The sequence below is a fragment of the Lagenorhynchus albirostris genome, chromosome 1 (genome assembly GCF_949774975.1).
Source record: "Lagenorhynchus albirostris chromosome 1, mLagAlb1.1, whole genome shotgun sequence".
Taxonomy (NCBI): Eukaryota; Metazoa; Chordata; class Mammalia; order Artiodactyla; family Delphinidae; genus Lagenorhynchus; species Lagenorhynchus albirostris.
Genome location: NC_083095.1, coordinates 134,542,827 through 134,567,604, shown reverse-complemented (window position 1 = coordinate 134,567,604; position 24,778 = coordinate 134,542,827). Strand labels below are relative to the sequence as shown.

The 24,778-nt window shown below is 35.2% G+C and overlaps 1 protein-coding gene and 1 long non-coding RNA gene across 6 annotated transcripts in view; one reads left to right on the top strand and one right to left on the bottom strand.

Moving 5' to 3' along the window:
• Window positions 1-24,778, bottom strand: part of NRG4 (neuregulin 4) — a 133,921-nt gene that overhangs the window by 26,742 nt on the left and 82,401 nt on the right. For all 5 annotated transcript variants that reach the window (XM_060154923.1, XM_060154903.1, XM_060154885.1 and 2 more), the window contains 2 exons: window positions 10,100-10,249; window positions 2,058-2,137 (listed from right to left, as the gene is read on the bottom strand). In XM_060154923.1, coding sequence (XP_060010906.1) covers window positions 2,058-2,137; window positions 10,100-10,249 — 230 coding nt within the window. The remainder of the gene's footprint in view (window positions 1-2,057; window positions 2,138-10,099; window positions 10,250-24,778) is intronic.
• Window positions 1,286-22,939, top strand: LOC132523563 (uncharacterized). The gene is made up of 3 exons (XR_009541567.1): window positions 1,286-2,177; window positions 21,149-21,227; window positions 22,537-22,939. It is a non-coding gene; the product is annotated as an uncharacterized LOC132523563 (long non-coding RNA).

Genomic DNA, 24,778 nt, shown 5'->3' with positions numbered 1-24,778 from the left:
TTTTGTGGTTTCATACAAATTTTATGATTGTTTTTTCTATTTCTGTGAAAAATGCTATTGGAATTGTATGGTTTTCATTGTACAGATCTTTCACCTCCTTGGTTAAATTTATTCCTAAGTATTTTATTCATTTTGACACTACTGAGGATAGGATTGTTTTCTTGATTTCCTTTTTGTATAGATCACTGTGTAGAGAAATGCAACTGATTTTTTTATGCTGATTTTTGTATCCTGCAACTTTACTGAATTCATTTATTTGTTCTAACAGTTTATTAATGAGTGTTTAGGGTTTTCTACATATATGATCATGTCATCTGCAAACAGAGATAATTTAACTTCTTCCTTTCATATCAGGATGTTTTTTCCTTTCTCTTCTTTCCTTTTCTTTGTCTGATTGCTCTTGCTAGTACTTCCAGTACTATGTTGAATAGAACTTGTGAGAATGGGCATCCTTGCCTTATACTGAATCTTAGAGAAAAACCTTACAGTTTTTCCCCATTGATAATGATGTTAGCTGTGGGATTTTCATAAATGGCCTTTACTGTGTTGAGGAAGTATCTTTATACCTATTTTGTTGAGAGTTTTTATCATAAATGGATGTCAAACTTTGTTAAATGCTTTTTCTGCATCTACTGTGATGATGTGTTTTTTTTTTTTTTTTTTCGGTACATGGGTCTGTTGTGGCCTCTCCCGTCACGAGCACAGGCTCTGGACGCACAGGCTCAGCAGCCATGGCTCACAGGCCCAGCCACTCTGCAGCATGTGGGATCCTCCCAGACCGGGGCGCGAACCCGCGTACCCTGCATCGGCAGGCGGACTCTCAACCACTGTGCCACCAGGGAAGCCCGATGATGTGGTTTTTATCTTTCACTCTATTAACGTGGTGTATCACATTGACTGATTTTCATATGTTAAACTAACAGGTTTGTAATTTTTGATTGGATGTTAGATATGTGAATTTTACCTGTTGGGTACTGGATTTTTTTTTTTGTATTATTGAGCTTTGATCTCGGATGTAGTTATTTGGAAACAAGTTGATTCTTTCAGTTCTTGCTTTTAAGGTTTGTTAGACAGGACTGGAGCAGTGCTCAATCTAGGGCTAATTATTCCCCACTACTGGGGAAACACTCTTCTGTGTACTCTACCTACTACCCAATGAATATTTAGGATTTTTAGCCTTATTATTGGGAACAGGCACTTTTCCTAGCCTTGTGTGAGTACTGGGTACCTCTAATCCTGTCAGGTAATTCTTACCCTAACCTCAAGTATTTTCCTACTATATATGTGCTGATTATTACTCAGCTGAATACTTGAACTGAAGATCTCTGAAATTCTCTCTCTTTGCAGCTCTCTCTTTTCCAGTACTCCATTCAGTGAACTATAGCCACATTGATGTTTCTGGACTCTCAGCTTCATCTTCTCAATTCAGGGAATCAACCAAGCTCAGCCTGGGCCATCCCCCCAAACCCCTGTGCCACAGCCTGGAAACTCCTTCAAGGCAATAATCTGAGGCAATCACTGGCTCATCTCAACTGTTTCCCATCTCTCAGGGATCACGATCCTTTGTTTCCTGTCATCCAATGTCTTGAAAACCATTGCTTAATGTATAATGTCCATTTTAAAATTTTTCAAGTAGTAGGTAAATCCAGGCCCTATTACTCCATCTTGGTCAGAAGCAGAAGTCTCACAATACTTTTAAAACATGAACTGACCTACAAGCTTCCCAAAGATTTGCCTATACTTGTAGGTAAAAATCCTCCTCCTCCTCCCTGTCGACCAGCCCACTTCAGATTACTTCTGGAGAGATCAGTCCCTTACAGTAATCTATGTAACACATTATAGCTAACATCGTAATTTCACATATTGAGATAACATGGTTTTCTTTGGGGTAAAAAGGTGACTTGTGTCATACAGCTAGTAAGAAATTCATCTTCACATGAAAAACCCACAGAAAAAAATTTTGGGTCAACCATTTTTTGGATAGATCCAAATCCCATGTAACAACCACCATCTAATCTAGGGCTTTAAAATAAGCACTTCATTTTGAATTTACTCACTGTGGTGGACACTGGTACTGCTTGTCTCTACCAGGCTGATATCATACTGGATCGAACTGGCCCTCTGAAGGTGGCCCTTCCTGACAGTAAAGAGGAAAGAAACACACAAATGGAAAATGGGTAAGTGGAAAACCGGAAAGAAAGTTTAAAGTTGAACATGTGGAGGTACATTTTCCTTTCCACAACTCTCTGAAACTGCCAGAGCTTCCCTCAAACCATGCCCCATTATTTAACAAATCCACCAGGCCAGGTAGGTCATCTGTGGGGACCTCAGATGCTGATGATGCCACTTAGTCTTCCTCCTTTAAGACAGCAGAACTGTTGTATTTTAGTGTAAAGTTTTTGTGCTCTTCTTCAAGTGGCTAGTTTTAATTATTAGTTGGGACCCTTATGTGACATGGGGTGGCTTTAGTCAACTATTGAAAAACTCATTTGCACTTTTATAAGGTTTCAGTTCATCAATCTTTTTGGTCATCGTGTCAATTAATATAGGTTCTAATTGTATTCAGGTGTCATGACAGAGTTTTAAAAAACTACTTTTGGGGCTTCCCTCGTGGCACAGTGGTTGAGAGTCCACCTGCTGATGCAGGGGACACGGGTTCGTGCCCCGGTTCGGGGAGATGCCACGTGCCGCGGAGCGGCTGGGCCTGTGAGCCATGGCCGCTGAGCCTGTGTGTCCGGAGCCTGTGCTCCGCAATGGGAGAGGCCACAACAGTGAGAGGCCTGCGTACCGCAAAACAAAAACAAAAACAACTATTTTTAATATTAAATGAGATTTTGGAATGTACACTTCCTTTCAGTTTTTTTCAATAAGTCAGTACCTAAAATATTACCTTACATTAATAAAAATTAATTCAAAACCACTTTTACCATAGCAAAATGAAAGTGTTTTGTAAAAATATACTGATTCCTCCTCATGAAACACAATTGATTCTAGCCTGGAGTTCAGCATTAGTGGGTTATCATTTTGGACCTCATTCAAATATGGCATTAATTACTTATTAAATTTCAAAAGGCCCTCAGCTTAAAGGAATTTCAGAAGTGAAACTGCTTGGTTGCAGCACATATAGTTTTTTAACTTTACAAGACATTTGCAAACTGAATCAAAAGTGTTCAAAACTGTTTCAAACTCTAAAATCTCACATTTTATATTGTTTGGGTTTTTAAAAAAAGTTTTGCCAATCTTATGGGCGAGATAATTGCAGGCTGAATTTGCAGTTTCCTGACTAAGAAGATTGAGCATCTTTTCATGTTTATTTTATGGAATTTTCTTCATCTTTTATAAGTTTTTTTAATTTTTCCCATTTGTCTACAGGTTTACTATTTTCTTGATTTGTAGGAGTTCACGATGCATCTATTTTCACATGTTGCAAACCTCTTCTCCCACTTTGTAGATAGGCTTTTTTTTCAATAGTGTCTTTTGATAACTAGAAGTTTAGTCAAATTTATCTGCCATTTGTTTTACAATTTGTGCTTCTTGAATCTTGTTACAGAAATCTATCCCTACCCCCAAGGGCACAAAGACATTCTTTAAATGTTCTTCTGAGAGTTTTCATTTTGCATTTCACATTTAGGTCTTTAATCTACCTGTACTGATTTTGAGGTATGCTTTGAGGCAAAGATCCAACTTTACTTTCTTCCATGTGGATAAACAGTAATGCCAAGACTATTTATTGGAAAGTCCGTTATTTCCCCACTGCACTGTAAACCATTTCTGTTGTACAGTCGACCTGCTGTATCAGAGGGTTCTGCATTCGTGGATTCAAACAATCTCAAATCGAAAATATTTGAAAAAGGAAAAAAAGAATACAGAAAGCTCCAAAGAGCAAAACTTGAATTTGCCTAATGCTGACAACTATTTACATAGTATTTATATCATATTTACAACTATTTACCTACCATTTACATTGTATTAGGTGTTCAGAGATGATTTAAAGTATATGGGAGGATATGTGTAGGTTATTTGATCTTTTTAATGTCTGTGGCACCTGAGTTATTATATCTTTATTCATTCCTAATATTATTCATTTGTGCCTTCCCCCCGTTTCTTTGAAAGAGATTTGTCAATATTATTAATCTTTTTATAGAACCAAATTTTGTCTTTGTTGTTCCTCTCTATTACACCTATTGTACATTTATTATCTTAAACTCCTACTCTTTAGTTTTACTTCCTTCTAGTTTCCTGGCATTTATTTTGCTATTCTTTTTCTAACTTAGTGAGATGAATGCTTAGCTTATTTATTTCCAGGCTTTCTTCTTTTCTCATATAAGCATTTAGGGCTATAAGTTTTCCTCTGCTGGTTTATTTGCATCTCTCAGATTTGTTATACAGTATTTTCATTATAGTGCCAGTCAAAATACTTCCCAATTTCCATTGTGAGCTCTTTGATCCATGAATTATACAGACATGTATTTCTTAATTTCCACATGTGAAGGTCTTTGATAGTTATTCTTGTCCCTGACTTTCCTCTTAATCACACTAAAGACTGAGCATGTGGTATAACATCAAACCTTTGAAATGTGTTGAAAACTGTTTTACTGCCCAGCACAGAATAATATTCATAAATATTCTGTATGAGTTTGTAAAGAATTTTGTACTGTGTTCTAGAATAAGTCTAGATCAAATGTGTTAATTACATTGCTAAAATCTTATAAAGTCTTACTGATTTTTATCTCCTTTCTTATAAATTTCTGAGACTCATACATTAAAATTTAACTGTGATGGTGGTTTTGCTTATTTCTCCTTTGTATTTCAAATTTTGATTTATACTTTTTAAGATTTTGCTTATAAGAGCACATACATTTTTAAATTGTTAAATCCTCCTAGTGAACTAAATCTTTTACCATAACATTTATTTTGTCTGATAGTTATATGACCTTTTTACTCCTAATCTTTTTGTATCCTTATCTGGAAGGACTTAGCATCTAGAATTTAGATTTTAAAATTTAGGTGTATTATGACAATCTTTGTTTTTTACCTGGAATCTTTAGTACAATTATATTTAAAATAATTACTGATATATTTAGATTTAAATCTACCATGTTATATCATACTTTCTATTTATCCTTTTTTCTCTATTTTTCTTTATGTTTAATCAATTGATTATTTTTTATTCCTTTTTGTCCTTCCTCTAAGTTGTAAATTATGTGTTTTGATTTTTTTCTTCAATTGTCACCCTAGACATGTTCATTCCTAATATATCAAGGTCTCACATTAACCTATATATTATCCTCCTCCCATTTAAAAACCTTTAGTATATGTTAATTACAATCCTTTCAACTTACTTGCTATCGCCATCATGTGTTTCTTTTTTAAAATTTATTTATTTATTTATTTTTGGCTGCATTGGGTCTTTGTTGCTGCATGTGGGCTTTCTCTACTTGCAGTGAGTGGGGGCTACTCTTTGTTGCAGTGCATGGGCTTCTTTCTCATTGTGGTGGCTTCTCTTGTTGCAGAGCATGGGCTCTACGGAGCACAGGCTTCAGTAGTTGTGGCACGTGAGCTCAGTAGTTGTGGCTAGTGGGCTATAGAGAGCGGGCTCAGTAGTTGTGGCGCACGGGCTTAGTTGCTCCACGGCACGTGAGATCTTCCCAGACCAGGGCTTGAACCAGTGTCCCCTGCATTGGCAGGTGGATTCTTAATCACTGCGCCACCAGAGAAGTCCTGCCATCATGTGTTTTAATTCCTCTTTTCAAAGACATAGTATAGTACTATTATTAAAATTTATACAATATTTGTTTTGATTCATTCACATAATGACTTTCTCTGATCTTTCTTCTTTCTTGCATCTCAATATATTTCCTTCTGCTTGAAAATATGAGAGGACAAACTCTTACAAGTTTTGCTTATCTAAAAGTATCTTTGAGACTTCCCTCGTGGTCCAATGGTTGAGAATATGCCTTCCAATGCAGGGGACATGGGTTCAATCCCTGGTCCAGGAAGACCCCACATGCCATGGAGCAACTAAGCCCATGCACCACAACTACTGAGCCTGCACTCTAGAGCCCGTGAGCCACAACTACTGAGCCCGCGTGCCACAACTACTGAAGCCCATGTGCCCTAGAGCCTGTGTGCTGCAACTACTGAGCCCATGCACCGCAACTACTGAAGCCCACACGCTCTAGGGCCCCCGTGCCGCAACTACTGAAGCCCGTGTGTCTAGAGCCCGTGCTTGGCAACGAGAGAAGCCACCTCAGTGAGAAACCCATGCACCACAACGAAGAGTAGCCCCCACTCACCACAACTAGAGAAAGCCCACGGGCAGCAACAAAGACCCAATGCGGCCCAAAATAAATAAAATTACAAAAAAAAATAAATAAAAGTATGTTCATTTTACCCTCATTCCTGAAAGATGTTTTCTGTGATATAGAAATTTGGGGTTGATGGTTATTTTCAGTGGATACTGAAAATATGATTGCTTGCTCTGTCTTCTGGTTTTGCTTCTTTCCTACTGAGCAGCCAGCTTTCAGTAAAACTGCTGCATTTTTAAAGATAATCTGTGATTCTTTTGTAACATTTTTGCAATCTTCTCTTTGAGCATCCTACAGTTTTACTGGGCTGTGCCCATAGGTAAACTTATTTTTATCCTGCTTGAAATTTGTTGGACTTCTAGAATCTGTGGTTGACTTTCATCAGTTCTGCAAAGGTCTCAGCCATTACCTTTTCAAATACTGCCTTTGCCCCTTTCTCTCTTCTATCATACATTTCTAGGTACTTTCTCTCCAGTCTCCCTTTTTCTTGACTTCTCTTGACCTCTCTATAACATTTCCATTTCCTTTCCTCTCAGAATTACCTTCTGGGTAATTTCTTATCTATATCTTTCACTTCATTAAATCTTTTATTGTGTCTAATTTGCTATTAAAAACATATTCTTGGTTAAAAAATTTTATTGAACTAAGACATGTATTGGCTTTTAAAAAATTACAATTATTATATTTTATGCATTACAGTTCTGTTTTGGTCTTTGTCAAATTTGCTTATTTACAAACCTCTCATTTATTTCTTGGTATATATTAAATATATGTATTTTATATTACGTATCTGAGTCTTCCAAAAAATAAAGATTTTGAATATCTGATTTTACTATCAGTTGTTTCTGTGGGTTCTAACTCATGGTGCTTCTTTTCTTATATGTTTGGTAATCTTGTTATACTGTGAGATACTTTTTAAGGTAAAGGATGAAAGTGGGTTCTTCAAGAATTAATTTGCATTTGTTTCTGTCAACCACCTGGGGCACCGCCAGCCTGGATTATTCAACATTCCTAGCTTTTTTTCCCTAGACGTTCAGACTGCATCAGGATGCAAACCAGATAATATTTGCGATTGGAGGTTCCTTTTGTCCTTTCTTGTTCTTATATACAGTTGACCCTTGAACAATGCAGCAGTTAGGGGTGCTGACCACCACCACACAGTTGAAAATCCACATATACCTTTTACAGTTGGCCCTCCATATCCATGATTGCACATCCAGGGATTCAACCAACCATAGTACTGTAGTATTTATTGAAAAAAAATTGCATATATGTGAACCCATGCAGTTCAAACCTGTGTTGTTCAAGGGTCAACTGTACTTTCATTTTTCTTTTATCTATACTTTCTACCAGAAAGGTATTGTTTAGCCTCCTCATACTAGCAATATTGCTAAATTCTGGCTCAAGCTTGCAGAGTTACTGTGTTCTAGAAGGTCTCCTCTGAAACTCTGTGTCATTAAGCACCTGTGGGGTACAACATACCATGGCACAAACTCAATGGGTTTGCACAGGAGTTTCATTTTTAGACAATTACAGCAATGTTAAAGCTCTATGGAATAAAAAAAATCCCTCTTAACAATTCCCAGTGGAATGAGTATTAGATTTCCTAATAAATCCTTTGGTCATTATGTAGGACATGTATTTCTAGCTCTCTAACTTATAGGCATATGGTAGAATTGCATTTCCTGGTACCCCTTGTAATTAAGTAGGACCATGCAGCTCATTCTGGCCAATGAATCATGGCAGACAGATCTTTTCAACTCAAATATGAAACCCTCTGGCAGAGCAACCCACAGCATTCAGGATGGTGGTTGCTCCATCAGTTTGAGATTTTAAGTGACTATGATTATAAAAGCCGGTCTGCCAAATGATAATAATTATACGCTATGAATGGGAAACAGTCTTATTTTTTAAGCCACTAAACTGTTAGGGTTGATAATTACCTAGCCTATCCTGATTGATATTACAAAAGTATTTATTATCCAATCAATAACACATGAAATGCTATATTTCCAACCTGGCACTAGAGTGATTAATGAGGGAATTAGTCAGTTGGTCTTTTCCTTAGCATATGAGACCAACAAAATATTTGGAGGGATAGAATAAAATAATAAATCATTATTCATTCTTTTTCCAAACATGATTTAAAGTCAAGAGTACACCTAATTCCAAACATGGGTGTTCTGGTTATCTATAACAGTATAACAAATCAACCTGAATTTAGTGGATTAAAACAATTTATCTCTCATGGTTTTCTGTGGGTTGACAGCTGGGCAGTTTTTGCTTGGGATCTCTGTGGTTGCAGTCAACTGGCAGCTAAATCTGGATCAACTAAAGGTTCAATTGAACTGGATGTCTGAGGTGGCTTATTCAAATGGTGGTAGTTGACACTGGCTGTCGGCTGAGAGATCAGCTGAGGCTGGTTCTCTGTTCTCACAACATGGTAGCTGATTGTGTGAAAGAGCAGCGGAAGTATGAGTGACAGGAGATGGAAGCTGCCAGGCCATTTAAAGGCTATGTCCTTAACTAGAACAGCACCATTTCCACAATATTCTGTGGTCAAAGCAGACTGAATGCCTGCCCAGATTCAAAGATTTAGAGAAATAAACTCTTCCTCTTGATGTAGGAGTGGCAAGGTCACACTGCAGAAGAGCATGTGGGAATGAGAGATATTGTTGTGGCTATCTTTGGGAAATATAATCTGACACAATGAGCTTGTATTTAAATTTTTGTATCTGTAGTAAGATGCTAAAATTATGAGAGATAAAACATATTAGATTGCCTAAATAATATATTTTAGAATAAAATATGTAATACCAATACCACATATTTTAAAAGCACAATCTCCAATTTTATTTACTCCATGGTGTAAAGTAATTCAGAATTGAGGATTTTATGAAATATTATTTTACATATGTTACTTTTCTTAGAATATAAATTTCTCAAGCCCACTGTATCTCTTTTATGACTACCCTCAGCTCCATTTTCCATTTGCACAAATATCTATGATAGCATACAGTGTGCATTTAATAAAAATTAATAATGAGAGTTATGATACCAGATAACTCCTAAATTTAATAAATTCTATATTCACTTATTTTCACAAAACTTCAGAAAAAGCTGAAGACCAAAACTAATGAATGAAAGTAATCTTCAGTGCAAAGCGTTGCTTCATGTGAATAAATTTTCCTTTGGTCTTATGAGTTACTAGTCTTCTCAAATTAATTGCCTGCCAATTCATCTGTCTCTCCAAATTGATTTAAATCTCTATGAAGTTAGGGAACATGTCTATTTTCTTCACTATTATATTCTTTATGCTTATCAGCATACAGTGTCTAGCACATAGTAGGCACTAAATAAAGAGCTGATCCTAGATATTAACTATGTCTTAAATTTGTATTTACAGCGTGTTGCATAAATTGTTTCTTTTCTTTCACAAAATCTATTTTAAATAGACCTAGTCCAAATATTTAGGTGTTTTTGGCAGGATGACTTTAGTGAATGTGGATCTACCTTACTAGTTTAGAAAAGTCAAGGTCAATAATGATGATGACAGTAACAAAGAATAAATAGAGACTGCTTAAGATCCTTTCAAAAATGACTTATTAATTTAATAACAAAATAAATAAATAATAAAATTTAATAACAGTAACTCTATTAGAGAAATAACTCTAAACAGAAAAACAATCTGGAAAAATAATCTAGAGCTAAAGGGCATATTGATTATTTAGTAGGATAACTACTTTTTGCATTACTTTTTCTTTCCAAAAGCATGTTTTTATTTTGGTTACCTGCAAAGGAAGTAGAGGGCTCCAATGATAAGAGTTCCTAGAAGAACAGCCAATGCCACGAAAGCTGCAAACAGGTCACTTTTAGTTTGGATGCTGGAGCTTGGGAGAAAAACCTCTTCACAACGAGCTCCTGTATAATTTTCAATGCATCTACAGAATAAAATTTTAGATAAAGAACTGCATTCTCTGTTCCATTAACTAGTATAGAAAGCATAAGGTTTCCAGCTGGTATGAAAAAAAAATAAGACTAATTTTCAGATTGTGAACACAGAATAGGCATGCTTTCCTATAATGCTCACAGAGCTACAGTTATAATAAAACAAATTAGCATGTGCAGTCTAATCTTTGCTATCTTCCTTTTCCAGTTTTCAAATTGTTTAGAAATTCCAGAGAAATTATAGAATATTCAGTCCTTTTATCTTTTAGATTTTCAATTATGTAATTATCCACACTTAAGTTTATCTGAAATTTATTTTGTTATTTCTGGTATAGATGTGGTTCTAAGTATATTTTTCCTTGACATTGCTAACTAGTTATTCCAACCCCATTTATTAAATAATCATTCCCTTTCCTACTGTTTAACAGTGCCTCCTTTAATGTATGTCAAACTTGTACAAGTAACAGCATTTCTTTATTCTTCAATGATCTATACATCTAATCTTGGGCTTCTACCATATTGCTTCAGTACTGTTGCTTTATAATATGCTTTAGTAACCGGTAGTTCTACTCCTTACCTTATTACTTTCCTTTTCTAGAGATTTTGTGGTATTTTCATTTGCCAGCCAAATATTTTAAAGCCAATTACTTTCAGCTCTTTAAAACTATGTGACCATAGAGAGAACCATAATCTTTGGTAATATCAGTCAGTTCCTTTTTCCCTGTTAATATGTTCAGAGATTATAAAACTAGAGATTGATATGAACTAATGAGTTTGGCACCAGATCAATTTCATTATTTCATAGTTGCAGTTAAAATAAAGAATAGTATTTTAATATATACTAATGTTTGTTTATAAAGCAACCCATGAAGTTACAGAGTAAACCAGGGGTCCCCAACCTCCGGGCCACGGACCAGTACCGGTCTGCAGCGGGCCAGCAAGCGAAGCTTCATTTGCTGCTCCCCATCGCTCACATTACCGCCTGAACCATCCCCCTTCCCCACCGGCTCCGTGGTAAAACTGTCTTCCACGAAACTGGTCCCTGGTGCCAAAAAGGTTGGGGACCGCTGGAGTAAACTACACTTAGCAATAATTTTGCGTAAAAAAAAAATGTGTGTGTATATATATTCTTTAAGCTAGTATTACCCAAAATAGAAATACCTGTTCTACTAAATTAATTCTCCTCCTCACCTCTTTCCAGTTTAGGGAGTATTTACAAATGTTATCTTCTTTTCTCCCACCCTAGTCTAACAAGGACGCAGTCCTAGAAAGTTACATGCTGAACTGATTACTAACAAAGCTTGGCAACTAACGCAATAGGCTAATAAAGCAGTATACAAATAAATAAGAGAAAAGAATATCAAGTTATAGCACAGGGGATCGATTTTACTTAAATGAGCATATGAAAGATGTTTTATGAACCTCAAGCCCTACCCATGGTGAGGCAGTGGTGTTATTGGTTACGGCCTCCACTGAGGGGGGAGGGGTGTCAGTTTGAGCAAAGAAGCAGTTTTGATTCTCTCAAACTACTGTAAAGATGGAGTTGAGGAAACATAGAAAGGAAAAGAAAGGACAGAATATGAGTGGCAAACTGAAATGCAAGTAAAATACTTTACAAAACACAATTACCTAACGTCTAAATAAAAAATACTTATTTTTTCCGAAGATCAAGTCAGGTTAAATAAGTATGAGGAGAAAAAAGATTAAATGAAAATAATTTGTTTCTTTCTCCTCTAGCCCCACATCCCACTTCCAAAAAAGGGAATAAATAACGCACAGAGACACACACACACAGACACACACAGGCCTAGAAAGTTAATACAGAGACTACCAAAAAAATCAATACATATGTCATCACAAAATAACCAAAGAAGGAAAGGGGCATTCCACACAGTAAAAAAAAAAAAAAAAGTTCTAAATTTTTCAAAACCAGAATTCAGTAAGTAGTAATTATTTATGACTTCCGAAGGTTTTTAAAGAAAAGATTTAGCCACTGGAAAAGTTACTGTCATCGTTTTAAAATAACTCTCAGGTTTTGAAATGATATTAAAATGGGGTTCAGTTTCCATTTGAATATAGCTAGAACTCTAAAGAAATAAATTCTGAATTGAAACAGTATAATTCTTCTTTATAAGGAAGATTTCTTTTTTAAAATGCTATAAACTCATTACTCAAGGCTGTTCAAGTTTAGGTAAGGTTGAACTTCAAGGAAAAAGATGACAAACTAGCTGATGTAACTAACCCTATGTGTTTACTTTGAGCTGGAAGGAGTCAAGAGAATGGTATAAATATAAGCTGAGTGGTCAGATCAGGCTATAAGCAAACAAACAAAAAAGGCATATAAAGGAAAACAATCAACACTACAGTGTTGTTCTATTGTCTTACAGCAAGGCCAAGCAAACACATGCTCTTGTGGGAAAGTCAAAAGCTGATGGTATCTTTAAATAAAGCAAAGTGAAGAATAAACACATCTTGTTATTATTTAACTAGTCAAATCAGAATTTAGAGAAAAGCAAAGAAATTTAAATATTATGCTGTTATCTAAGAAGTAGAAATGGCTAACCTAAAAATTAATTTTAAAATTTCAGATATTTATCATACAAAAAAGTAAACACAGCCTACCAATGAGTATGTACAAGGATTCCACTTTTTTTTTTTTTTTTTTTGCGGTACGCGGGCCTGTCACTGCTGTGGCCTCTCCCGTTGTGGAGCACAGGCTCCGGACACGCGGGCTCAGCGGCCATGGCTCATGGGCCCAGCTGCTCCGCGGCATGTGGGATCTTCCCGGACCGGGGCACGAACCCATGTCCCCTGCGTGGGCAGGCGGACTCTCAACCACTGCGCCACCAGGGAAGCCCAAGGATTCCACTTTTAAAGCTCAAGCTCATTTATGAAAATGTTATGACCCAGTTATGACACAAATATCAAACTTTAGGCAAAGTCAGCTCCTTTAAGGATAAATAAGGGTGAATTAAGAAGATTTAGACAGATAACTAAGTGGTAGTACTAGATGAAGCAAAACAGAAGGTGAGGCACTTGTACCACCATTTCATGCAGAACAAAGTAGCCTTCAGTCTTTATGTAACTTTCTTGCTAAATTATTTCCGGACATCACTTCTGCACAGACTGCCAAGTAGCAAACAGTTGTTCCACCTAATGAGGTGAATACCAAGCACTAGGGTCACACACATTCTCCTGGAACTGAAAGATGAATGCTGGAACAGGTACAAATGCTCAACTAGGTGAGAAATTCCAAAACTCAGAATCCAAGTCATATGGTGCTAGTTTTCTGGCTGAATACCACCAACAATCTTGTCCTTAAACCCAGAAGCTATGTTTAGTACACTGGACATGAAATAAACTCATTAGATTCTACAGCATTCCAGGTAAGTTGTAAGAACCAAGTTTTTAATCATGTAAACAAACAGTGCCATTTAGCTTCAAGAAAGAGTATTGGACTATGAGCTAGAAAAAACTGATTTCTTGATCCCACTCTTATGATTGTTGGCTGTGTGACCTTGGGCAAGCCACTCAAACTCTCTAAGACACTGTAAAAATCAAAATAACACCTGCTTTTGCTATTTCATAGGGCTATTGTCAGAATCAAATAATGTCTAAAAGTGATTTGAACACTGAAACACACTATGCAAGTGAAACTGAAATTAAAGTAGTTAATAAAATGCTCAAGAAAAATTACAGCCAGAAAAAGTTAAGAGCATGGAGATCAATAAATGTGTTATTATTATTAAATATTTTTCAGAAACAATAAACAACTTTATAAGAGTCCACTAACCAAATAGTGATTCAACGTCAATGCCACTTCACTTGGGCTAATCTATCCTGGAAAGAAAAAGTATAATATTGGCATATGCCAAAATTGACTTCCAAGTTTGATTCCTACTCTGTAGTAATCAAAGTTCAATCTGAAACCCATGAAAAATGGTAACAAAACCAAAATAAAATAAAACTATTAGATTGTTCAAGAAACACAAATTAACCACATGGGCTTAAATCCCTTTAGCATTCCAGGGCTAGATAACAATACACAAACATGCCAACATCCTATGAAACTGCTACTAGATTTTTAGAAGCCAAGAATTCAGGGAAAACTGACTCTTTTATTAGCTAGTGCCATAAATGTAACTTCACTAAGCATTTATTAGATTCTTAATAGTACCTAGAGATACTTAGCTAATATTTGATCTTGCAAAAGTTTTAATATTTATATGATATTAGCACCAATTAAAACCAATAACTAGTATGCTTCAAGTGTGTAAGTATAATCTAAGTCTAGTAAAAAAGCAAAATCTATTAGGTTCTTCCAAGATTGACTATGAACAAGATAATTCATGTGCTGAAATGGACTACAGACTATATCTGTATATAAATGAATAAAACATCCTGCATAGAGAATAATTCATATTTGTCATTATGTACGGTATTGTTATAATTTTATTGTGAAGGGTTATAATTTTTTTGCTTAAGTAAATCACTGTGAAAATGTGAAATATTTTACTTACTGAAACTAGCTAAAGCACAGCGAATGAAGGAAGCATGTAAACAAATGATGAGCAGCAGTAGTTTAAAACATAACCTTCATTACTGAATCCATGCATTGGCTATTCTTTTCCGATTAAGCCTTTTTGGGAGAGACACCCATAGAATGCTGCTGGGTTCACCAGAGTACTTGGGGAAAATTTTGTGACTAAAAAATGTTTCTTAAATGTTGTCTTCCTCCATGTGAGAAAAATAATTATCTCAATTCTCACCCTATTTTGCTTTCCTCAAGAAAAAAAAAAAAAATCAGGGAGGAAATCCAAAACTGCTCTTGACAGATAAGGTATATATATGTTTTAAAAAAATGATCAGGGAGGAAAAGTAAAACTACAAGCAGAAAATATATATATATTTTTTGTATTCTATTTTGTTATGATCCTTGGTGTAAAAAATACACACATATTTGTATATACAAAGATTTATTTATACATAAAAACTGGTATATGTCAGTTCTTCCTTTCTTTTAAGTAATAATTTCAGTAAATATAAAGCTATATTTAGAATTTATAAATGATAAATTATAAATGGGCCTTCCAATTGTAGACATTTTTCACATGTTTTGGTAAAACTTAAAGGACATCAAGACCATAAATCCAGGAACAAATGGAAAGACTTACGCTCTTAAATCACCAGACACTCAATTAAACCACAGTTCTAAACGGACAATATTCATGCTGGCATCTTACCTTCCCAGGCTTCAGGTCTCAACAACCTTCTAATGCAGGGAAAATCTCATGCCCCAACTTGGAATAAGACAAAGAGAAGCCAGCATCAGTTCACTTCCTGACAAAAGAAGTTAAGTATTAGAGCTGAACAAAAGTCACAGTTGTCACTTTGCATGGTATTCCTATGTTGAAAATGAAATCTTACTGGTGAGAAATTGGGATATTTTGCAGGGGCCTTTCAAAGGAAATAGTGGATGAAAAGACACTATCTAAAAGGATAACCAAAATTCAGAAGCAAATGCGTAATCTGATATAACTTATTATGCAACAAATAAGAAGAAAATGAAGGAGCTTTAAAGGAGGACATTCATTATCTTTCACTGGCATTCTGCTTCCTAGAACAGCAATGAGCTAACCTGAGTTAGTTCTGAAGAGTAGCTTCTACTCTTGAACAAGTGACACAATTGAGTAAGACAAATGCTGGTGGAAGACAAGCAGACCTAAGAGAGCAGTTATGTTTCCACTGTTTCAAAACCATATTCTGCTATGTTTGACAAGCAGATGATCTGGAAAAACATGGTTTCAAGAAGATTGATCCTCTTTTAAGTTTTTGTTCTAAGCATGGTGAGGTCAAGAAAGATATGTCAGTTGTTTCTGCTGAGAGTACTAATGAAAAAGCTTTATCAGAAGTAAGGTTACTAATATGAAAAGTGTTAACAAAATGCATAGCTAAATAGAGCAGCTGTTTCGTGCTTTTTGCAACTGTTCTATTATCAGCTTCAAGGCTGTGATTTCCTTTCTGTAAAGGTGTTCTGAAGATCAATCTAAATCCTGATGTTTAATAAAGCATATTGTACAGTGCCCAAAGTCAAAGTAAAAAGGACTTTGTTCTGATTAATGTCACAGTAGCATTTTGAATTTTTTTTCTTTGAACCATAACCTTCTACTAAATTTACAGATGAAAAAACAGAAGTCTTACCTAAAAAGAGTGCCAAGAACTAGCCTATGGTAACCAACTGACCTTAAGAAAACTTTAAAATTTTATGTGGTTAATAAAACAACTCATAAAACCCAGATGATTCCTTTTGGAAACTGAGTTTAGTAAAAAGCACACTGAGGTCCAGCAAAACTGTGGACAGACACACACGCAATATACAATTAAAAGAGGCAACGTATCAAATGCAGAAGCACAATAAATGTTGATTTTCTTACATTTTTCCAATTGTGATTCTCAACCTCAATTATTTTACTTTCATAAAACAAGCCTTTCATATATTATAAGTTGGTACTCCTAAATTGCCTCTCTTAAATAGAATTCAGTCTTTATTTTATCACCTGACAAATGATGATTTCTACCTAGCCAACACTGACTGTTGTGGATAGGGGACAAAGCTTGGCTTCTGTCAAGGCAGCAGGGGCCTGCTTTGGTCTGAGCTTGTGGCCCTCTGGGAGAATTCTGGTGATCAGGCTCAGGGAACTGGAGCTTACTAAGTCACTCTGGGTAACTATACCAACAGATACCCCTTTGCCTGATGTCTTAAGACTCCACCTCCACTGTGCAATGATTGGCTTCACGGTGATCACAAGAAGCCTGGAGGAAAGTGAGGCAGCAAGGAAAGGCCTCATCCAGCTAGTGATGCAAACATAGGTGAAGACAAATCCTTTCCCCCATCCTTGCTCCACGAACCTATAAAGTTCTAGTTGGAAGGTTGAAAGATTAGGGGCTTTCTAACGTTGTGCCCAAGTTGGCGAAGAGGACAAGGGCTGGAAAGGGCTTCTGCCTGGATTGTTCTCAGTGAAAGACTTTGAAATAGACAAGAAAGATTGTTAGGTGCCCTGTCTAAGGACCCTTCTGAGTTATCTGATTCTGTGGGGGCCTGTGCTTTCCATTGTCTTTGAGCTATTTTACAAACTCTGTAAATTGTAGAAAACCTACAATAAATAAATTTTGTCCAGTATAATACAAGAGATTTCCCTGTGGATATTGATAAGTATTTAGTATTTCATTTCAACATGGCTGATCACCTATACTTACATGTGTGTGTTGTTTTTGTTTTTGTTTACGGCTATGCCATGCGGGCCCTCGGCAGTTAAAGCCCAGTCCTAACCACTGGACAGCCAGGGAACACCCAAGTATGTGTTGTTTGAATTCATCTTTGAGTCAGTTGTAATGTCTTATTGGTTCCCTTGTTAATGAATGAGTTAAATATGTCTTTGACACATGTTCATTTTATATTTGTATGAAAATCATGATTTTCCCTTATATAAAAATTTATTTTTTTACCAGTTTGAAGGTTGGCCACTGAGATGGATTCATCTGACAGAGCTAGTTAAATGGAGTTGCCAGTGAAGTGCACCTCCTTAATAGCTTAAGCCCAGTCATGTTTTTTCCTGGCTCCCAGAGGTGAATCCCACTCACCAATAGAACTTAAAATTTGCTGGTTCTCTGTTTCTCTAGCTTTTTTTCCCCTCTCCACTAACTTTATGTTTTATTTTTTTGTCATTGGTTTAGTTACTACTGATAAGTTATTTTCCCATTAGTAAGAGCAATGGTAAGAAGTTTGGTTTTATAGTTTGACAATCTGATGATCTCTGTAAATGGATGATAGAGATCTACTGAACCAGGTGAAAGGATAGAGAAACTGGTTTGTCAGACTCTTATTAAAAATTTATTTCTCTATTTTTTAGCTCAAATCAATTAAAAATTACATACCCACTGGGAAGGAGAGTACCTCTTGGACATTTGGACCAGTGAGATTCTATGTTTCTGTGTTTACTTGATCTGTGCCAAAGTTATAGATCTGAAGCTATAAGCTCTCTCTGTGCCTATGTGTCAAACTCAGAAAGGCCTTTACCTCTTACTCTGTGTGAAATTTCTTTCTTTCTCCAGAGGATACTAAAAAATGATAGTATAAAGACTCTTAAATGAAAGAAGCTCTGTTCTGATGATTGACTTACAGAGATAAACAAGCTCTTACATAAATTCAGTATTGCTAAAATTACCAGAATAGGAAATCGAACTTCTAATACTTTATTTTTTAAAATTTTATTGAAGTATAGTTGATTTACAGTGTTGTGTTAATTTCTGCTGTACAGCAAAGTGACTCAGTTATACATATACATTCTTTTTCATATTCTTTTCCATTATGGTTTAATCACAGTTTATTGACTATATTAATAATTCCCTGTGCGAAACAGTAGGAACTTGTTGTTTGAACTTCTAATGCTTTAAACGTACTAAACTTAAATAAAATTCTTCTTGCTAAAACTAAGAAACATTTTAAGAATCCAAGTTCACATTAATAAGAGTAAATCTTTGGTAAACAATACTAGCTTAATAATTTTGGCTTAATATAACAGCTATATCTTTATCAGTATTAGGTATAACAGAAGCATATATTTTATTCCACTTGGGTTTGCTTTTCCTAAAATTATACAGGTTTACTGATCAAATAAGCTAATATTACTCCTACATATTATTAAAAACTATGAAAAATGAAAACTGTATTCAATTAAATTCAATCATTATTCTGACAAACATTTATTTCAACCATAATTATGTTCTGTAGTATTTATGTTTTGTAGTAGATAATTTCTAAGGTAAAAGCTTGAATTTATATTATTTTTTTTTAAACATCTTTAGTGGAGTATAATTGCTTTACAATGGTCTGTTAGTTTCTACCTTATGCGGCTGCTTCCCACTAGCTAGCTATTTTACATTTGGTAAGGTATGTATGTCCCTGCCACTCTGAATTTATATTAAATTGAATTAATGGATATTATTAGACACAGATAATTTTTAAGTAAGATAGAATACTGAAACATTAATCATTAAGTATAATTTCAAGTTTATATAATTTTGCTTCTGGAGGTTACAGCTTTGGTCATGTTAATGAACATGTTAATTTTTGCCACGTTAAGGAGTCATAGAAGAGATGTGTGTGGCAGTAGAAAGTTGTAATATGTGAGTTCATGACTTTGCAAGTCTACTAAATTGCTTGTGTATGCCATACAGTTCTAAATTATCCACTACCCCAGTGTTCTCTGTGAAACAGAAGTTAGTTATAGTTACTTGGCTGAAAGATATGAGTAATGAGACTATACTTGGAACAACTGTGACGGAGAAACACAACTCTGTGTGTACTTTTGTTTTCCAAGGGTAGATGTGTCTGAAAGCAGCAGTTTGCAGTAGTTCTCAGGCTTTTTAGTCTCTAGTCCAAAGGACTCTAGGACTTACTGAGGACTCTAGAGAGCTTTTGTTTATATGGGTTAAGAAACTATTGGTATTTATTATATTGGAAAGTGAAATATAAATTTACAAAAATACTTTTATTTTATTTAATTTACAAATACTTTATTGATTCATTTGAAGATAATAATATGAACACACAGTGTGTTATAAATAACATCTCAGTATTATAAAAATGGCTTCAACGGGTAAAACCCCTGAAAGAGAACCAGGTCAGTTTGTTCTAATTAGAATATGGGAAAGTGTAGTGAACAGAATTTAGAAAATAAACTTTATTTTGTCCCATTGATGAAAGAGGTTATTAAATATTAGTTCTCAGGCACCTATCTTAACCAAGTGCCAAAATCTCCTCTGACAACTTTTTTGATTTTGTCTTCTCAAAATTGGATCCTAAATATAGAAGAAATAAAAAAAAAAGTCACCCAAAACTGTATTTGAGATTTCTCGAGAAAACCCAGAAAATCACAAATTTTCTTTGTCTTTTATCTTTTAAAAACAGAGATGACAGAAATAATTATAACAGTAAAATAATGAACAAAAATCTATGAAATTTCCTGGAGATCTGTCAATGCCTTTGCTGCACATAATTTTTTCTTTCTTTTTTTTTCGGCCGCGCTGTGCAGCGTACAGGATCTTAGTTTCCCAGGGATCAAACCCCTGCCCCCTTCAGTGGAAGCACAGAGTCCTAACCACTGGACCATGAGGGAATTCCCGTTCCATAGTGTTTTTAATCTCAGGGCAAATGCCAATCAAAACTCTTATTAAATAGTTGTACACTATACTTCCAACAGAGAATTTTACCCTTATTCACCCTGATATTATTAACTGGCTCACAGCCATTACATATCTGTCATCTATGTAGTTTTGTTTTAATGTGATGCGTGTCAGAAGGCACTGCTACAGGCTATAAGGCAGGGTTTGTATTCTGAACTAAAAAGGACAGTCCCAGAGCCTCATGGACAAAGAATGTACCAGGATTGCAAATTTCTGACACTTAAAAAAAAGATTCTTGGATACAAGCTTCTGAGGTGACTGGACTGAATCAGAATTCTTTATAGTTCAAAATCAGACAGCCTCGTGAAAGCAGGTTGTTAACCCAAGATCTCAAGGAGCACAGGACTGAATGAATTGATGAGAATTTATTGTGGTTATTTGTTTAGGACAGTGTTAATACTGTAATGATCTATTTTTCTTATATTAAAAAAAAAACCTTCTCTTTTTTCTTAAGCTATCCATAACCCACAACAATTTAGTAAATAGTACTTCTGTAAAATGCAACAAAATACTTTGAAATGTTATCTGATTCTCATTAAGCATCCCCTGACTCGCAAATTCAGAAACTATTACTGAGTCTCCTTAATCTTCATGGCAATATAGTTATTTGCATATGTCCAACAAGAACCCGTTCTTCTTTTCATTAGGACAAAACTGGACAAATCATTTGATCAACCAAGGCCTCCCACGGACTATCGTTTCTGAGAATGACTCTCTTTGAATTAGGTAAGTCAAGCCACTTTTACAAAACAAAAGCTGACTTTACATATGGATCCAAAATCTACAAAGCAATAAAAATGGCCTGGTACCTGACTTATAGGTTCAAGCCCTCAGGAGGTAAGGAAGTCACTTATTGGCAGGCCAAGAACCTTAGCAAATTTGGGGGACTCTGAGAAAAGAGAAACTCACCAAATTTACAGGTACTCTACAAGTGAAATCTGGTATAGTTAGTTTCTTAGGCTTGGTTTTCTAGCCCCACAACAACAAATAATAGAGGCTTATAAAGTCAATTCCAAGATTCTTTATGAAAACTTTCAAACAGAAGTTAATTTTGTAACTGTCATGGATGTTCAGTACTGAATTGCAAAATTCAGTAATTCTATATATTTAACTAATGCTCTTATTGCACTAGCATTTTCTACACCAAGAATAATTTTTTTGGATTATATAACTACAAGGGATTTTCACTTTCCAATATAGAATAATTTTTTGGGATTATGTAACTACAAGGGGGAAGACCGTTACGAAAAATTATGAAAGACTTTGAAACAGACCAAAAAAAAAAAAAAAGGCTACTGGGTGTTCTGTCCAATCCATCCTTCTGGATGATCTGATTCTTTAGGGGCCTGCATCTTTCATTGTCTTCCAGCTGTTTTACAACTCTGTAAATTATAGAAAACTTAGAGTAATACAAATGATTCTTTTCCATAGAAATTCAAATGAATTTTGTCTGGTGGAATACAATTGATTATTGCCCTGTAGATACTGAATAGTTTTGCATGTATTTGTAAACTTCTTTCAGCATTCCTGATTATATATGCATCTGTTGCTTTGAACTGGTTTTAACATCTTACTGGTCCCCTCATGAATTAATGAACTAAACAATGTCTTTCATGTGTTCATTTACATTTGTATGAGGTCAGGCCTTCACCGTTTTTTTAAAAAAATTATGTTATAACATCAGGAAGGCTGACCCAAGGCTACAGAGCCTGGGAAGGTTCTTATCCCTCCAATTAGGTTGCAAAGATAGAGGGGAGCAGAAACTACATGATCATATCTGGGAATTTTATGACACATTAGGCCTTGAGGGTACCTTACACCACACTATCATTCGACTTTCAGACAATGACCTTCAAACATGTTTTCAGGAACATATTATATGTGAAAATTAAAGGTAAGATAAAAGTCATGATAAAACAAACTACCCTGGATCAAACTCTTTTACTAGAAAAGAACCATACTTTTGCAATTTTTTCTACTACCCTATTTTTAACAACTAAGTAGGTAAAAGTAAAGAAAATGTAATTTCTTTCAGAATCAAAACATGCCATGGCATACGACCCGGCAATCCCACTACTGGGCATATACCCCGAGAAAACCATAATTCAAAAAGAGTCATGTACCACAATGTTCACTGCAGCTCTATTTACAACAGCCAAGACATGGAAGCAACCTAAGCATCCGTCAACAAATGACTGGACCAAGAAGATGTGGCACATATATACAATGGAATATTAGTCATAAAACGAAACGAAATTGAGTTATTTGTAATGAGGTGGATGGACCTAGAGTCTGTCATACAGAATGAAGTAAGTCAGAAAGAGAAAAACAAATACCATATGCTAACACATATATATGGAATTTAAAAAATAAATAAATAAAAAATAAAGACGCAGATGTAGAAAATGGACTTGAGGACACAGGGAGGGGGAAGGGTAAGCTGGGATGAAGTGAGAGAGAGGCATGGACTTATTTATACTACCAAATGTAAAATAGATAGCTAGTGGGAAGCAGCCACATAGCACAAAGAGATCATCTCAGTGCTTTGTGACCACCTAGAGGGGTGGGAATAGGGAGGGTGGGAGGGAGATGCAAGAGGGAGGAGATATGGGGATATATGTATACGTAAAGCTGATTCACTTTGTTATAAAGCAGAAACTAACACACCATTGTAAAGCAATTATACTCCAATAAAGATGTTAAGAAAAAAATGCCATGGGTTAATTTCTGCCACATGTACACTGTAATATAACAGGAAAATAATCTCAAAAATAATATAAAAAGGAATGTCAAGCAATAAATCAACTGTAATTTCTTTTATCTTACAAACAAGTAAATGATAAATTAGTAAAATCCATCTAGATTGGGCCTAACAAATTTAGTGGCAGCTTTGATGAGATATGGGTAAAGGACTTCCTAATAGCTAGGCAATTGGTGCCATGAGATTCAGCTGCTCTCAATTCTCTTTCTGCAGATAAAGTTAAAACGCCAATATCTTTGGGGAAACTAATACATTAAGCTACACTGTCATTTAAATCTCCATGTGTACGGAAATTTTCAGAAAGAATTTTTAAAACAGAAAGAACATGGAAAGAATGTATAATAGAAGGAAAAGAATCATGACACAAAAAGAGGTAAAAGGATAAAATTTTGCTACTTCACCCTTGGCCCCTGATTAACAACCACCTTTTTCTTGGACAGAAATTAGAATACGTGTTCCTAAGAGAAGTCTTGGGTACACAAAGGTGAGAAGGAGTACAGCAGTAGAAAGGGCTAGTGGCCTGAAATAAGTTACTCAAACTTGGGGCCTCACACTCTCTAAAAGGGACCTTGGGATGATCCAATGAGATCATGTATTTCAAAGCACCTGGCATATCAAGGTGATCAAAAATGTTTATGAACAAATAAATGATCGAACAAACTCTTGAATATGAGCTGTGGCCTGACTGTTTGTTGTTTTCCTAATTTTATGAATGGTGTTAGCAGAGAAAGTCTGAGAAGGAAATGAATAAATGGAAAAAGGAATAATGCAAATTAGACACACTAAACAAAAGCCTAGCATGTGGATTTCTGAAATTTATTTGTAAAACCAGAGTAAATTATATAGAGTATCTGATTAACTACAAAATATACTATATACATACGAATCTATGGAGATGTATAATAATTACTCAGTTTTCTGAAATTTCTTTAAAAAGTGTGAGGTAGTTACACATACATTTTCTTTAAAAGTGAGTAAAAAGCTAATGATATGACTGAAAATCTAAAACTTGTGCTATATTTTCTTCCTATTGTATTAACATTCTCAGTTGAAGTTCGAAAACAATAGTATCCTTTTACTCCAGACTATAAATTACAGTAAATTCTTATAATGACAACATAAGTCCATAATAGAAATGCTGACACCTGAATAACAGTGGAACAGCTCAGCATAGCTATAGTTAGGCAGTAATAGCATTAGCCTGTGCTTATATCAGCAAAACTCTTTATATTATTCTTTTCTTATCTCCAAATTGAATGGATTTTGACACCCCCCCCCTTTCTTTTGTAGTTGGGCTAACTCTCTCTCTCTGCATATAAAATACATTTATATATACCCACAAACATATCTTACTTCTATATTTCCAAGCAATGTATTATGTGGGAAATACAATTTTCTGTTTTAATGAACCTAAATATGTAGGTTTAGAGTGAGAACACACAAACAAATAATTCTATCTTGGTGCCATTTTGAAAATATTATTTGTCAAGATCAAAATAGCTGAAATTTAACTGTT